The 16,990-nt window shown below is 32.2% G+C and overlaps 1 protein-coding gene across 2 annotated transcripts; it reads right to left on the bottom strand.

Annotated features, from left to right (window-relative positions):
• Nucleotides 1-5,116: 5,116 nt before the first annotated feature.
• LOC132273379 (sucrose transport protein SUC8-like) lies at nucleotides 5,117-12,379 on the bottom strand. Of its 2 annotated transcripts, XM_059774340.1 has the most exons (5): nucleotides 12,359-12,379; nucleotides 6,527-7,753; nucleotides 6,139-6,202; nucleotides 6,005-6,048; nucleotides 5,117-5,642 (listed from the first exon to the last, which is right to left on the bottom strand). In XM_059774340.1, exons 1-5 carry the CDS (start codon nucleotides 12,377-12,379, stop codon nucleotides 5,463-5,465), a joined length of 1,536 nt encoding a protein of 511 aa, XP_059630323.1. In that variant the 3' UTR covers nucleotides 5,117-5,462. The 2 variants fall into 2 exon arrangements, with proteins under 2 accessions (XP_059630323.1, XP_059630324.1); XM_059774341.1 differs by lacking the exon at nucleotides 12,359-12,379 and having other exon boundaries at nucleotides 6,527-7,768.
• Nucleotides 12,380-16,990: the final 4,611 nt, after the last annotated feature.

Raw genomic sequence — 16,990 nt, 5'->3', positions numbered from 1 at the left:
GCAAGTAATTAAACAAGTTTTAAATGAGTTTTACCTAATTTAAATTTCAATCCATTCATTTGCAATTCTACTATTGACCATCAAATAAATTTGGAGGGTGGAATCAGAGAAAGAACTAAAACTAAACAAAAAAAATATAAGAAAATGAAAGATAACACTAGTTATCCTATTATGCACTCCCTAAAGGAGTGAGTATCTGAGGCTACCTAAAAACAATACCCAGGTTAAAATAACTGGGTCTGGGAGTAACCCACCACCAATCCACACCATCACATGCCTTTGCTCGCTCCGGCGAAGAGAACGCCATCACGGAGAAGAGAACACCATCACGGATGCCTTTGCTCGCTCCGGCATATGCCTGTGTGTGTGTGTGTGTATATATATATATATATATATGTTAGCAGATAGAGAGAGAGAGGCGTAGATTGTGTGATAGGAAGAGAGAGAAAAGAGAAAAAATGAATAAAGGGATCTTGTGTCATTTTGCATGGTTGGATATTTTGTAATATATCTGAATTTAATATGGAGGGGTAATTTTGTCTTTTCACATGACTTAAGGCAGTGTTTGGATGGAATTTCAGAAGAGGGGGCGTCATTGTCCAAAAAATGAGCAACTTTCATCTGTCTGTCTTTTTGCCAAATCTCAGGAAGTGTGAATGTACTTTACCCAAAAAATTATGTAACTTAGCTCATACTTTTCTAAATTCTCTTATGCTCGCACCTTTTGATGAACTTCATTGGACGGCTCACAGTATATACACTTATATGATAAAGTTGTCTCAGATATCAGATATTTGTGTGTTGTGAGTTATCCGATATGGTACAAGACCCTGCAAGACCTATGTTACTAATACTCGTCGTACATATAAAATTGAAATGTTATATGGGTCAAAATCATCTATTACCCATTGTTGTTGTTATTATGGTAAATTACACTCACACCTCTTGAGGTTAGGTCATATTTCAGCTATATGAAAATTTTGGTTTCAAATTTTACTTATATTTAAATTAGTGGTTCAACATTTCACATACACCCCAAATGTCAATTTTTGGTGAGTTCAAAATACTTTTGAGGTGTTAAATGACTATGTTACCTTTTGACCACGAATTGACTATTTTTATGACCAAACTAGCCCCAACATACCCAAGAGGGAAAGGAATATCCACGTCAGCCAAATACTACCCACATAAGCCATCTTCTCTCTCCAGCGAAATACTTACACACATAAGTCATCTTCCCTCTCCTATAATCTCTCTCTCCACAAACCCATCCCGGTGATACCGATCACCATTTGTCACCATCAACGTCATGATCGCAACAAACATAAACCCAAGAAGACCACATCAACAACAACAACCAGTCACCTACGACCGTTCAACCAGTTCAACTTCAACGGCGTCACCTACAGACCCAACCCATTAACTAAACTCATCACTTACAGACCCAACCCATCAACCAAACTTCTTCATCTAACCAACAACGCCTACAGACCTAACCCATCAACCAAATTCCAACGGCAAACTCTCATCAACCAAACTCCCGCCACAACACCTGTCCATCAACAAATCCAAAGAACCCAACCCATCAACCAAACTACAGATCCAAAGAAGCCAACCTATTAACCAAACTCATCAACCAAATTTCTTCATCTTCACCGGCGTCACCTATGAACCCAACCCATCAACCAAACTCCGGCCACAACACCTGTCCCTCCACCATGCAGATCCTTGACACCACCGACTTTGTCCCCAACCTCACCCTCCGCCGTTTCATCCACCTTTGATCCGATCAGCCGCCGGAATCTGACCACTCCTCACTCCAACTTACCTTCTCCAATCTCAAAGCAAAAAGTAGTTCATCGATTAGAAAAATCAACAACTATGCCTATGATTGCTTGATTTCTCTTTGCAGAATCGTTGACTTAGCTAAGTCCTCCGACGGCTCAAGAGGGCGGCTTACCGGGCAGTAGCCCGTCAGCTCTTTGTCCACAAACGGCAACTTCATTATTGCCGAAAAATTATCCCAAACACAGAAAATTCACCCAAACTCATCGGCGTCTTCCAAGTTTATCATCATTGCCGGTGGTTTCTTCAAAGGTCTATGTCATTGCCGCTTCCCTGTCGCCATTCAGATAATGAGGTAGGGATGTGGTCGGTGTGAAAGTGAGGACATAACATGATAATTTAGAGATGAGGATGAAATGAAATCAAAGGCTATCACCATCAAAATGACTGGCCATCAACAATACTGTCATTTGAATCTCACAAAAATAGATTTAATTATATGTTTAGTATAATTAGTTGATTGAATTTTTCCAAAATCCCAATCGGCGGTGAAATCATTGACAAAGAATCTGAAGAGGATTGGTCTGCAGGGAGAGGAGACAGAAGGTACTGATGTGTGAGTTTGGACGGTTAAGATTGATAGGGACCATAACTGATACGTGTATAAACAGTATATATATACACACACGGAGGGGCCTTTTTGTCATTTAAGATCATATATATTTTTTATTAAAAAATTAAGGTTAAAAGGGTCAATTCGTAAGCAAAAAGTAAATTGGAGTGTAAGTGAAAATTAAAATCAAAATCTTCATCCAGCTGAAATATGACCTAACCTCAAGGGGTGTGAGTATAATTTACCCTTGTTATTATTACCTGAAAAATAATTGTCTAGTAGGATGAATAAGGCTTCAAATGGATTGGTTTTAGGGCTTAAATTTGTTACAGTTTAGGCCCAAGCCATTATACTTTTATGGCCCCCAGTTCACCTTGCTAGCATGGTGTGAGTGTTGAGAAACACTTTCTGAGAAAGTTTTGAGACAATTTGGATTGGGCTTAGGGTGAAAAATGTTCAACCCTGTCTCGGATCCAGTTGGCTCATTTTGGGTGTTGGGTAATCTGAGCCCAACCCAAAACTCTACTATATTTTTAACCCTGTAAAAAATCTGGTTCACTTTACTAGGGTGTTGTGTAACTTGAGCCCAGCCCAAACTCTACCAATATTATTATGGTAACACTACTATTATTTTTTGGAATCTTATTACTCTAAAAACCCAAACTGACCTAAGCCAAACTTAAATCAAGCCTAATCTACCCTGACTGAACAAGCCAACCCAAATATAAACCATCAACCTAGCCCCGAATACAAGAAAGATATGCACAAGTTTGGCTAGAGTTGGGTTGGGTTTAACTCACACTTCAATTAAGGTTTTACACCTTAGGTTTGGATTCAACTTTTATACTCTGTTCGGTAAGGAAGAAAAAAATTGGATGGAAGGGAGAAAAAAAAGGATGGATGAGACATTCCTAGGGAAGAGATTATGTATTTTTTTTTTTTTTTGTTCGGTTAGAGACAAGAGCAGAGAGTAAATTTAAAATTTCCTATGTTTGTTAAGAGAGAAGGAAAGAGAATGTTTTAATTATTTTTACCATTATATCCAATAATATTTATATTATTATAATTTATAGAGGATAGTATTGTAATTTAAAACTTGTATAATTTAGGATATTATTTAATTTAAAATCTTATTTCTCTCGCCCATTTTTTTACGAATGAAAATTTGTAAAGGAGGAAGGATGGGAGGAGGAAGAATGACCCATCCTTCCAATTTTCCTTTCTTTCCTTATGTCATTCATACCGAACAAAGAAAATGTGTTCATTCTTTTCTATTTTCTCTCCACACATCTTCCTTCCTTTCGAACATAGCATAATCGGTTCAACAAGAGTGTATTAATATATTATAATAAAAAATTAATATTAATTTTTATTAGATTAATCCATCAAATGTCAAATAATTCAGAACCATCTAATAATTTCTTGTTTATTTGGAGGATTGATTCAATGAATTTTATTATTGTAATCCAAATTTAATTTTATCTTAACAAGATTCATCCTAATCACGAGTGAACCAAACACTAATCAATTATATTATCTACATAATTCAAGTTTTAATAAAATTTTAAAAAGACTTAACTAAAAAGCACAATTAACAAAATGTTAACACCAACTAATTAATTGAAAAAGTTTTTAACCATTAGAAAATAAGATATGGCAGCTTATGATTTCATATTCTTTCTTATTCAAACCGCTAAGTTGGGAATCAAACATTTTTACATATTTTAAACAACAAAATTAATAGAAGGCTTATTAGAGTAGAACAACATGATTCATTGGGTTAGTAACCATTCCGTGAATGTGATCCTGGGAAAGATCAGCCTCTTATCATTAGAGTAATTTTTATCCGTTGACTAAGCCCACCGTCCTTTCACTCAACAACGTTAGATCATTAAAGTCGACTTTTGTCTCTGCCCGACAGGTGCATCTTTTTCTGTCGAAGGCCAATCCTCATCCGTAGTTCACAATTTAGTTTGTAATGGAACACAACGCCTTATAAGTTCATTCAGAACAATACGTGTCTCTTCTTTGGTGTAGAGAAACCTAGTGCAGACCTCCATCGAATTCAAGTTTCAATATGCCACCGCCCTTGTTTACCCTTTTACCAACCATACAGATTTAGGTTTCAATAATTAAAGTAAAGAAATACCAAACAGCAACTTTAAGTCACGGATAACACATAAAAGTTGCATATTAATGTGTAGTTTGGATTAAAAATGTTGTTATTTCTTTTTGATATATATATATATATATCACATAATCTTCTTGTTATCATTATCATTAATCAGAATCATTATATGAGGATTTGGAGGATGTTCTTAATCTTTTCCTATACAAAATAAATCACCAAACTCGTAGCGATGATATGTTATAACACGTACGATAAAACTAAATAATTCCAATGAAACAAGATATTTTTTTAAGGTTGTACACGTAATTTTTATAAAAATATAGTTTAATGGGTGGGATTTGCAAGTTCAAGATCCCTCAATTCCGATTCTATAGTCTATAATAATAGGATCATTTCTAAATAATAATCTATCATTCTTTTCTCTATCTTATATAAAGCCTCATTGGACAACAAATGTGGTGGACAACAAATGTGGAGTATGAAGGTGAAAAGTTGACGTAGAAAATTAAGTCATTTATGTAGAAATTTTAAACTTTAATGGGATAAATTTTAAACTTTAATGGGAATTTAAGAATAGTGATATTACATATTATTAAAAAAAAAAAAAAAAATAGCATATAGATATTTAATAGATTATAGATATATGGAGTATAGTTTAAGAGGAAAAAATGGATAAACATTGGTCAATCTAATGTTTTGTAGTCGATGAAATATGCAAAAGCACAAAAGCTATTTCACATTACAATTAAGTAATAATGTAAATAAAAACACAATTAAACGAAGCTCCCTATAGTATTATAACCAAGTACCAAGTCTACACAAAGAAATAGCCACTCTCTCGAATAGAAAGCCGAAAAACTGAAAAACCCAACAACCGTTTGAAAAAAAAAAAAAAAAAAAGAGTTAATTAGCTCCTAAATAAAGATATTTGCTTCAATGAAATGAAGCAACGGTTGGCATTTTTGCAGATTGATCATTTGGAGTTGGGGATGGGAGCATGGTCAATGCCAACACGCCGCTTACAACTGCAAAAAATGCCCCCGCGACAAATGCGGGTAGGTTACCGCCACCAAAGAGAGCATCCCACGGTCCACTAACTACGGATACGAACATCTGTTCAAAATTGAGTAGCCAAAATTAGCCAAAAATTGATAAACCAATTTTGTTTGCCAAAAATATAAATATATATTTTTGGAATCATCACACAATACATTCTGATGTGGGATGGAGATTTCTAAAAGTAATTGATTATTGGATTCTAAGAACAAGAAAAAGAAGTTATTAGTCATGTTCACACTGAAGAGAAATTTTTTTGATAATATTCTCTATCACATGCTCAGAAAAAACTTTATACAAACTTTCAAAAGCAATTCATTTTAATTACTTGCCCGATAATAAATGAATTAGATTCTATTAAAGTAAACAAGGACATATATATATTAGACACTGCCATATTTAAGCAATTAAAATCTTACTTGCGGTACACATATTGCAATATTCAGAACTCCAAGAGAAAGACCTGTCAAAATCAAACATCACAAAACTATTAGAAAAAAGCCTAGAAAGCCTACAATCTCCACAATACTTCCAAGATAGCTCCAAACATTACCTTGTCCTGATCCAGCAGTGTTAGAATATATGGATGCCAAAGCAAAGGGAATGCTGAAAGTTATCTACACACATATAAAACCAATATTTAATCACACTTATAACAACTCGGCATATATATATATATATAAAGTACGTAGTATTAAAAAGGCTAAGCACAAATTTAATAGCCATTACTAATGACAAAAACCTTCACATCATGTCTGGAAAGCCCAAAATTCTTTTTTGGCACAAACGGAAATTAACCACTTGTCTGGAAAAAAGGGAATTTTTTATAAAAATAAATGGTTTTAACTAATTTTATTCAAATTGTTGTTTGTATATCTTGATTAATGAGACTACATAATAATTAATCATAAAAAGACAAGAGTCTATGTTATAATACTTACCGCGAGAGGAATGCCCAATAACGCAAATATAGCTAATGCACCGCTCTTAATACCGGCAGAAGGCGGCAGAGGCTCGTTACCACCACCGGGCGGGAAACGCCGCGAAGAGTCAGCCAATTTGGAGACCAACACCATCAACATTAAGCCGATGGCCAATATAAAGTTGACAACACCCCACAAGCGCTTCGCGCCACCAAGCTTACGCGACAAGAACTCCACCGAGAGGGACATGACCCCCAACACTACCGAGTTCAGCACCAGCCCTAATGCACCCGCACGCACACCACGATCGTAAATCTTCTGGTGAACCTTCCCTCCGTACACCTCCTTCCCCATCCAATCAGTGTCGTACAACAAGTAGGGAAACCAAGCAATCCAATTAATACACGTCACCGCCAGTAGGATCCACATTGGCCTTTTTAACTCCTTCACCGCACCGAATATTTCCCCGAAAAATGGTAACCTACTCCCCTTCCCGTTGCTCTCCTTCACTTCAACGGTATTTACCGGCTGTTCACGTACTAAACACAGGGCTGATATTGTTAAGAATAGTAACAATAAAATGGAGAGAAAAAAACAGCTTTTGAGATTTGCACAGTAGAGATCACATGCATGGGTTCTTGTGAAAGGGAATATACGGTAAAGTTTAGTATAGGACCCGGCGCCGTAGCCGAGGACATTGCCGACGGCCATGAAAAAGGAAAATAAGGAGTTGGCCATTCGGGTTTTACTTTGGTTGCCGGCGCAGAGGTCGGCAAGAAAGGCACGGCAGGGGCCTTGGAGTGTGTTATTGGCGCAGTCGAGGATCCAGAATCCAATGACGAAGATGGCGACGGCGCCAGTTTTCGGCGATTTAGTGTAGGAGTCGCCGAAGAGGTGGCCGAAGTCAGCGGCGTAGCCGATGAGGACTACGGCGACGGCTACGAGGCCAGCGCCGGCGGCGATGAAGGGGCGTCGGCGGCCAAAACGGGAGGTGCATCGGTCGCTGTAGTAGCCGACGACGGGCTGGACAAGCATTCCGGAGATGGGGCCGCAAAGCCATATGAAGGAGGACCAGGTGTGGGGGACGCCAAGGAGCTGTACGTATGGGGTCAGGAGGGAGAGTTGTAGGGCCCACCCGAATTGGACCCCGGCTGCAATAGATGCCACAAATATTATATTTTTAACTGGGCTAGGCATCGGTGGTGATTGCCGGTGGCTCTCAAGTTCCATAGCCGAAGCCTGCTTGTTACTACTCTCCATGACTACAGATTAACCACTCTCTCTCTCTCTATATATATACCTCTCTCTGTATATCTGTTACTCTAAACCCTCTCTCTCACTGTGTACTACTAGATTAAGAGCTGTTGTTGTTTGCCTGAATATTTATAAGGGTTTTTGAGGGACTGCATGGGAGTAGTATTGGCCTTATCCAGTTCAGATTCCCATTTACAGCTCATATTACCACGTGTGCAAATATATATATATAGTAAATTAATTTCACTTTTCAACTTTCGATTATCAGTAAATCCCGATCAGTAAATCCCCTATGTAATTATTACCAGTGGCCCACACAACTCTTTTTATTATTATTAATTTTTTCTTTTATCTTTTTATGTGCAATTCTGTAGTAAAATGTAAACACAGTTGATGGATTATGTGATTTGCATGGATCACTAATATATTGATTTCAAAATCATATCATGTATATTTAGGTGTCAATTGGTAATTAATATCCTATCTGGTAATAATATATGAAAAAAATATTTCCACTCCACTTTTTGCCAATTATATTATATTTATTAATTTTTTTTTTAAAAATAACAAAAAAAATTCTTGAATTCATTAATAATATCATAATTACTCTTTATATAATTTTACATTTTTTTTTTTGCACGACGCACTCTTCCGGTGTCAAAATATGGTCTAAAAGGATGTCTTGCCTTTTCCTTCGACCTCTCATCGGTTTCCATTCTGTGTACATCATCTTCCTGCGGCGGGCCCTCTCACACAAACACAAATAGAAGATTTTAATTCGCCTAAGCGCAAAACCGAGAAAGTGATGTCTTGACGCTCACGTTTTTTTGGCTTTCCTAAAACAGAAGATTTTAAGCAGGGGTGGCGACCAATCAGATCAAGTATCAATTCTAATTCGATCCACTCTTAACGAATTAAATTTTTTTTAATTCGCTTCCGATCCATTATCTCACATAAATCCGTGAATTAAGTTTTATTATTTATTTATCTCTTAACTCTAGCCCCATACATAAAATTTTAATTTATTAATATTAATTTATATATTTAAATAATTATTAACAAATATATCCTTCAAATACATTAAATTATCATTAACTAATATATTTTAAATATATATATACATATATATATATATATATATATATAAATTTCACGAATCGAATCAGACTCAATGAGCTGGTCGGGTAGGGTCAGACTCACTGATCGGGTTGATTTTTTAATAACCCAATCCGTGATCCGCTCCGTGAGTTACGAATTTGATTTTTTTTAATCCGCCACCGATCCACAGGGATCGGATTCACGAATTATTTGCCCAATCCGAATTTTGAGTCAAAAGATATAATTTATTCAATAGAGATAATTTTTTATAATCATCTTCTTTTGTATATTTTATTATTATTATTTTTTTGGGATCTTGACAACAGATATATTTTATTCAATATATATATATATATATATTTCATGTCAAAAGAGATCATTTTTTAAATGGTAACTTTTTATATTTTTTTATCCGGCCAAAAGAGACAATTTATTCAACATAACAAATTTTTTTTTTTTTTTGGGTTCCTTTAAAAAAATATTCAATTAGTAATTAATATCATATTGGGTAAGAATATCTTCATTTTAATATGTACATATATGATCCAATCGTTCACTAATTTATATCCAAGTCCTTACTTGATATACAAATAAATATATATCAATCACTAATTAATATACAAGTCATTAGTGGATAGTGAATATATATACAAGTGTGTTGTGTTTATATATATATATATATATATATATAATCCAATCAGTCTCTAATTGATATAAGTAATGACATTAGACAAGATTTACAGGTAAATATATTATCTTTATTCAGTTTTTTTATTTAAATCTCAAAAGGACCATATCATGTAATATACATATTGTATTTTATCTTTTTTCTAATATAGAGTTTAGATAATTCATATAATTTTAACTTTGTTTTATTTTAACATACTAACCAAATCAACACTAAAAATTATCATATTTGGATGCTGGACTTCAAAAATTAAACACTAATGTTCAACTAACTGTAATCAAATGAGACGTAGAGTAGACCTGTCAATACAGCGGATCGGTCCGATTAGTCGGCTATGGATTGAACAAAAAAGTCATAACCCGATTACAATCCGAATTCGATAATCCGTTAGCCTAACAAATCGGATATGGATTATACTAATCCGATTCGAATAAAATTTTCTATATATATGAGAGACAATATTCACACTCCACTTTTCTACAGTTGCACTAATTATCATTTTTTTTAAAGGAAATGACAAGAAAATCCTTGAATTCATTAATGCACAATTCCTTAATTTATAATGTCATAACTACATTTTATACCACTTAATTTTTTTTTTTTTTTTTACCTTCTTTACTTTATTTACTATTTTTTTTTTCCTTTCTTTTTGTTTTTTCCGGAGGTCCTCTCAAAGAAAATAGTTTATTCTAAACTAATAATTTTATTGTTGGAAGTCAAAAGGGATAATTTATTCCATAGTGACATTTTTTTTTTGTACAATCAAAAGAGATATTTATTCAACAAAATTGACTTTTTTTTCAATTTTGTCAAAAGAGGAAACTTTATTTGTTGGTAATTTTGTATGGGACCTGTCAATAGAAATCAATAAAACTAAAACTTCTTTTTTTTTTTGTGGGAGCGGGGGGCGGGGGCCGGGGGGAGGAGGTTTATCAAAAGATATAATTTACTCAATAGAGACTATTTTTTTTTTTTTAATCATCTTCCTTTTGTACTTTTATTTATTTATTTATTATGTTGATTTTAACAACAGAGATAATTTATTCAATAAATATATTTTTTAGGGTTTTTTTTTTTTTTTTTTCCTACTTCGTGTCAGAAGAGTTAATTTTTTAAATGGTTACTTTTTATTTTTTTATCCGATCAAAAGAGGCAATTTTTTCAACATAACAAAATTTTTTTTTTTTTTTTTGGTCCCTTAAAAAAAAATTATTCAATTTTTTATTTAGTTTATTTGTGTTGTCAAAGGATATTTAAAATATTATAGATTAGAGATAAGGAGAGAAAATATGAAAGGGCAATTGTGTCATTTAAAAAGTAATAACTATTTACTTGTAGAGGTAAGGTTAGACTTGTCATTTCATGATTGTTGTGCAAATATTAAAAAGTAGAGTACAAATATGCCTCCCTATATATATATATATATATATCAATACTCTTATCAGATTTGATTTAGAGTAAGCCAAAACACAAAAAAAATAATAATAAAAAAAATAAAAAATCATAATATTATATGTACAATAGTGTGGTGTTATCATCCACATACTAATAAATCTCTTAATATACATACTAGTAATACTATATTCTTTATTCATTAATAAAGAGTAAATATTTTTTTTTTCTTTTATTTTATATGTTACTTATCTTTTATTTTATATCTTTTTCTTATAATCATTATTATTTTTAATTTCTTTTGGCATTAATTTATATTTCTTTTTCTTTTTTTGTATAAAAAAAAGAAACAACATTTTATCGAATCGGATTGGATTATTGGATCAAATATCCGTTTATTGACAAAACGGATGAGGATCGACTTACAAAACATCCGTTTGATTATCAAATTGGATTGACTAAAATTCTTGTCGGATTTGAATTGGATCAGGTTTGATCCAGTTTAAATCCGATCTGTTTACAGGTCCAAATGTAATTTCATAAGTTTAATAAAAAGCCATATTTCACAAATTGAATGCTTATTCATGATGTTATAAATGCGTACATAGTATATAGAATGTATCAATCTAAATTTAAATTTTTTATATTTATTATTTTGTTCAAAAATATATTTATTTTATTTGATAATTTAAGGAGGTTGTCCCATTATAGTAAAATCCCGACTCTACCGATGATCATATCACTCGATGTGAAGAGAAATTCTATCCTATTCTATAATGTGTTTGGATTGAATTGATTGGTTTTGCCGGGAAAGGAAGAGAATCTTAGACCCATTATAATGCATGGGTATTTTTTAACTGCAATGAATTTGTTCCCCTTGGGAATAGAGATAGATTAGTATACACTTTAACTGAATTTGAGGAAAAAAAAAAAAAAAAAAAAAAAATTCATCTTAATCTAATGATTGAAAATAGATTTTTATAACCTTTGTCAAAAAGGGCATCTTTTAATACTCTTTTCTCAAACAATTATTTGTTTGACATAAAGAATATTGTTTAGAAACTATGGACAAGAAAAGATACCTCAAAAAAGTACTAGGAAGTACTTGGCTTATTTATGACCCTTCGATCTCGTATTGAGGCAGAACTCGTGTCATTCCAATTCAATACATTTAACTGTCGTTATTTTTAGAATAATTCAAATCTATCCCCCAATTTTAAACGGGTGAATAATTATATCATAATGATGTCGATGTTACTATATCTCACTCACATAATTTTTGGGAACGTAGGACTAAGATAGTATTATATAATTGTATTCTTATCGTATCATTTTAGACAACAATGTTATTTATATTTGGTAGTTCAAATTTTCTTGGACCATCTTAAATAAATTTTTTTGATAATTGCTTGATATATTTTCGATTGAAGATTTTCCATGCCTTGTGAAAAAAAACAAAAAATATCCATGTTATCCCATTCCTTACAAATCATGGAACATTTGTTACCATGTATGTTTTGTGTAATTCAATATCGACATGACTGTTATCTTATATTTGGTAGTGACCATTTTAAACAAATTTTCTTAATAATTGCTTGATATATTTTCGGAATGAAGATTTTTCCTATGCCTCATGAAATCGGTGTATGTCTTGTATAATTCTATAGTTGGAATTTTTTTGTGACCATCATAAAGAATTTTTTTTTTGTATAATTCTATATCGACAAGACTATTATCTTACATCTGGTAGTTCCAATCCTTTTGTGACCATCATAAAGAAATTTTTTTGATAATTGCTTGATCCATGAAGATTTTCTATGCCTTAAAGAAATCTCTAAAAACTTGGGATGCAACCATGGTCGAAAAATACAAAATATATCCATTTTATTCTATTCCTCACAAAAAGTGGAACATTTGTTATAATTCAAAATCGGCAAGACTGTTGTTATCTTATATTTAATAGTTCAAATCTTTTTTAGAAGATCTTAAAAAAAAATTCTTGATAATTGCTTGATCCTAAACCATATAAAATCTTTAAGAAATTCGATGCCACAAGTATCGAAAAAACCAAAATATTTGTATGTTATCCATTTTTCACAAATCATGGAACATTTTATACCATTTTGTGTGTAATTGATTATTTATAAATAGAAAGACAATAGTATTAATAAGGTAATTGGTCCATGCGTTTGGGACGGGGCAATTGAATATGCCCCATAATTCAACTACTGGCCACTGCATTTAAAGGACTAATGGGGGTACCGTTGAGGGTTAAAGCTAAAAAAAAATTAAAAAAATTGTGTATATAATATATATAATATAATATAATATAAAACTAATGATCATATTGGATCTGCTACACGAATTGCTCTAGTTTCTTGTAAGGATGGGACTTGGGTGAGTTGGATGAGCCAAGGAGTTAACTGATTCTAAATCAAAGGTTTTAATATCTTAGCCCGCGTTATATCCATGTCCCTAAAATTCCATTATATCTCAACCTATATATCAGCTCGCACCAATGTACCATAGCGCACATGTGTTTTTGATTTATGAGACCATTCCAAATTTTAATAACCTATAAATAAATGAAATTGTAAGAAAATAAAATGTTAAATATATAGTTACATAAACTTAGACATTTAAAAAAAAGAAGAAAAATTCAAGAACAAAATACCCAATGACAATTGACACCCAAAATCCCCAATGCACACACAAACACGCCACCAATGTACCATAGTGCACATGTGTTTTTGATTTCTCAGACCATTCCAAATTTTAATAACCTATAAATAAATAAAATTGTAAGAAAATAAAATGTTAAATATATAGTTACATAAACTTAGACATTTAAAAAAAAAGAAGAAAAATTCAAGAACAAAATACCCAATGACAATTGACACCCAAAATCCCCAATGCACACACAAACACGCACAATTCAACAATTGTACATACCTGCCATGAAGAATTCGACACTTGGAGGCAACGCCATGGTAGATTTGAGAGCACGAATTAAACGTCTGTGTCACAGGAGACCCCTGACATCCGGCGAGGAGATCTCGGAGGAAATGGAATTCCAAGAAGTTGCAGAAGAAAGCACAAATAAATAGAAAACCACACTGTAGTGCGATGTGGGTATCATTGTGATTGCCCTGTAGAGGGGTTTATAGGGTGATTCAATCGATTTTTGTTCTCTTAGTTCATGATACTATGGTATATTTTCGGTTTTGCACATTGGTATATTTCCATATCTGTTTTTTTGGAAGGTAAAGGGTTATATTAATAAGAAAAATGTACAATAACGCTGTGTTTGCTCAATTCAAGGTGACCTGGCACAGTGTTTAATACATGTTAATAATTATATATTGATCGAGCAAGCCCTTCTAATAATAATAGGAATTAGTCATGTGTTTGAAATGCCATATGCATGTATAAAAACACCATTTCTATGATGAAGTAAATGAAAAAGGTATGAAATTGTCATTAAAAAAGAAAGCTCCAGGTGAACTTGTAACTAAAATTCTCTATAGTTCAAATTAGCAACTTCATACTAATTTTATTAATCTTCATTTTACTGGACTCCTCCAAGTTTACTTGAGACACATTCAGAAGTTAATATTCCAATAAGAAATAAGGGTTACTTCATTTATATTTTAGGATAAGGTATTAGCTTTTTTTTATGTGCAATTCTCTAGTAAAATGTTAACTTTTATTTTTTTTTTTATGTGCAATTCTCTAGTAGAATGTTAACATGGTTGTCTCCTCCTTATCCATAGATGGATTATGTGATCCATTATGTGATCCTTCAATCACCCATTGATTTCCAAAATTATATTAGGTATATTTAGTGTCAATTAGTTATTAATATTATATCGGATAATAATATCTTCATTTTAATATATATATAATCCAATCAATCACTAATTGATACAAGTCATTGCGTGATATACATGTAAATATTATCAATTACAAGTCAATAGTGGATAGATATATAATCCAATCAATCAGTAATTGATACTCCCCGTCCCAAAAATTGTGATCATTTTTTTTGCATTGGATTTTCCAAAATAACTGTCCATTCTTCTTTTTTCCTATCTTTTCATATGTCTCAATTTAAAATTTAAATATTTATAATTTAAAAAGGTAATTTGCAATATGTATCTCATATGCCTTTTTAAAAATTATTATTTCTCAAAAACAATACTTAAATTAGTACACACAGACAAACACATACAATGAAGAATTCGACATTTGAACGCAAGGCCATGGTAGATATGAGAGCACGAATTGAATGTCAGAGTCATCAGAGACCCCAAAATCCGGTGAGTGGAACTCAAGCAAGTTGTAGAAGAACACAACACAAACAAATAGAAAACCCATCACGTCGTGCGAAGAACTGTTTATTGTGTGTCTACTTAATATGTAATAAATATTTTAATAAAAACATAAATAATATTTAATATAATTATTTTTTATATTTATAATGATTAATATTATTATTGTAGTTAAATTAGAGTTATTATTTCAATAGTAAATTATCATCATATTACCTTAGCTGTTATATATTATTTCTATATATAAAGTATCCACCAGTTTGAGAGATCAGGGGATTGATCTAAAATATAGAAATATAGAGAGAAGTATTATATATTTTATTATATACTATTTTATATATTGAGTTTATGGGCAATGACACTGCTAAGAAGGGGAGGACTATCAACTTTAGCTCAATGTGTTTACATATGTCTCAACAATTAGGCCAACACTTTCTTACATATTTTATTACTATCGTTTTACTTCTTAACTTATATTATAGAACTAATATTAATATTATATTGATTCATGTTTATTATTATATTCAAATGGTTCAAATGATGTACTATTCATTTTTAATGAAGAATTATTCTTTGATTATTCATTTGTGTTATTATTCATTAATTTGAATCTTTGTGTATGAATGCTGTATTTATATATTTTTTATATTATGTGGAATTTCCACAACAATAACAAAATTTTATATTTATTTTTAATATTATTTATTTATTTTATTTTCATAACTAAATTCTCACACTTAGGACTTAACCACCTCTTCAAGCCCAGTTCTGTTGGAGAACGATATGACTACTTGAAACGTCGTCTTTTCAATTAAACTATCATTTTTACCTTTTTCTCGCTCTTAAAAATATATTAGCAAAAGAGGCCCCCAATTTGGATTGGGCTTAAGTTGAAAATATTCAACCGTGTTTCAGATCTGGTTAGCTCATTTCGGGTATTGGGTTATCTAAGCCCAACCCAAATTCTACTGTATTTTCAACCCTGTCAAAAATCGGGTTCCCTTTGTAGGGGTGTTTGGTAATCTAAGCCCAGCCCAAACTCTACCTATATTATTATTGTGACACTAACATTTTTTTGAAATCTTACTCACTGAACCCAAACCAACCTAACCCAAACTTAAATCAAACCTAACATACCCGAATTCAAAAAATATGCTCAAAGTTTGGTTTGGGTTGGGTTCATCTGATTGGAGGTTTGGTTGAACTCACACTTCAATTAAGGTTTTTCACCTTAGGTTTAGATTGAATTTTTAATCCTTTAAACAAGAACATGCATCAAAGAAATCTCAATATTAATTTTTATTGAATTAGTTCACTAAGTATCAAATTGTCCAGGACCATCTAAATATTTCTATAACCCGCACTAATGGAATGAGTCAATCCATATTTAATTTTATCTTAACAAGGATTCATCCTAATCAAAAGTGAATCAAACACATTTATCAATTATATTATGGACATAATTTAAGTTCTTAACTTTATCTCAAGTCACATTAAAATATTAAAAGTGTTACCTAAAAGCACAATTAACAAAATGTTAAAACCAACTAGTCCAAAAGTTTTGGAGTATTATAAAATAAGATATGGCAGCTTATGATTTCATATTCTCTTACTCGGATCCATCCTCTCTCAACCGAACAACTATTCCTTGTTCTCGAAAAATCCATCTATCAATATGAGAAGCAACCATACTTTTACCTTTTCAAACCTACGCTTCAA

The sequence above is a fragment of the Cornus florida genome, unplaced genomic scaffold (assembly GCF_030987335.1).
Source record: "Cornus florida cultivar Cherokee Brave unplaced genomic scaffold, ASM3098733v1 CherokeeBrave_3.0.0_Hap2_Chr09, whole genome shotgun sequence".
Taxonomy (NCBI): domain Eukaryota; kingdom Viridiplantae; phylum Streptophyta; class Magnoliopsida; order Cornales; family Cornaceae; genus Cornus; species Cornus florida.
Note: the sequence above shows the minus strand (reverse complement) of the source record. Positions and strands in the feature narration are given on the sequence as shown.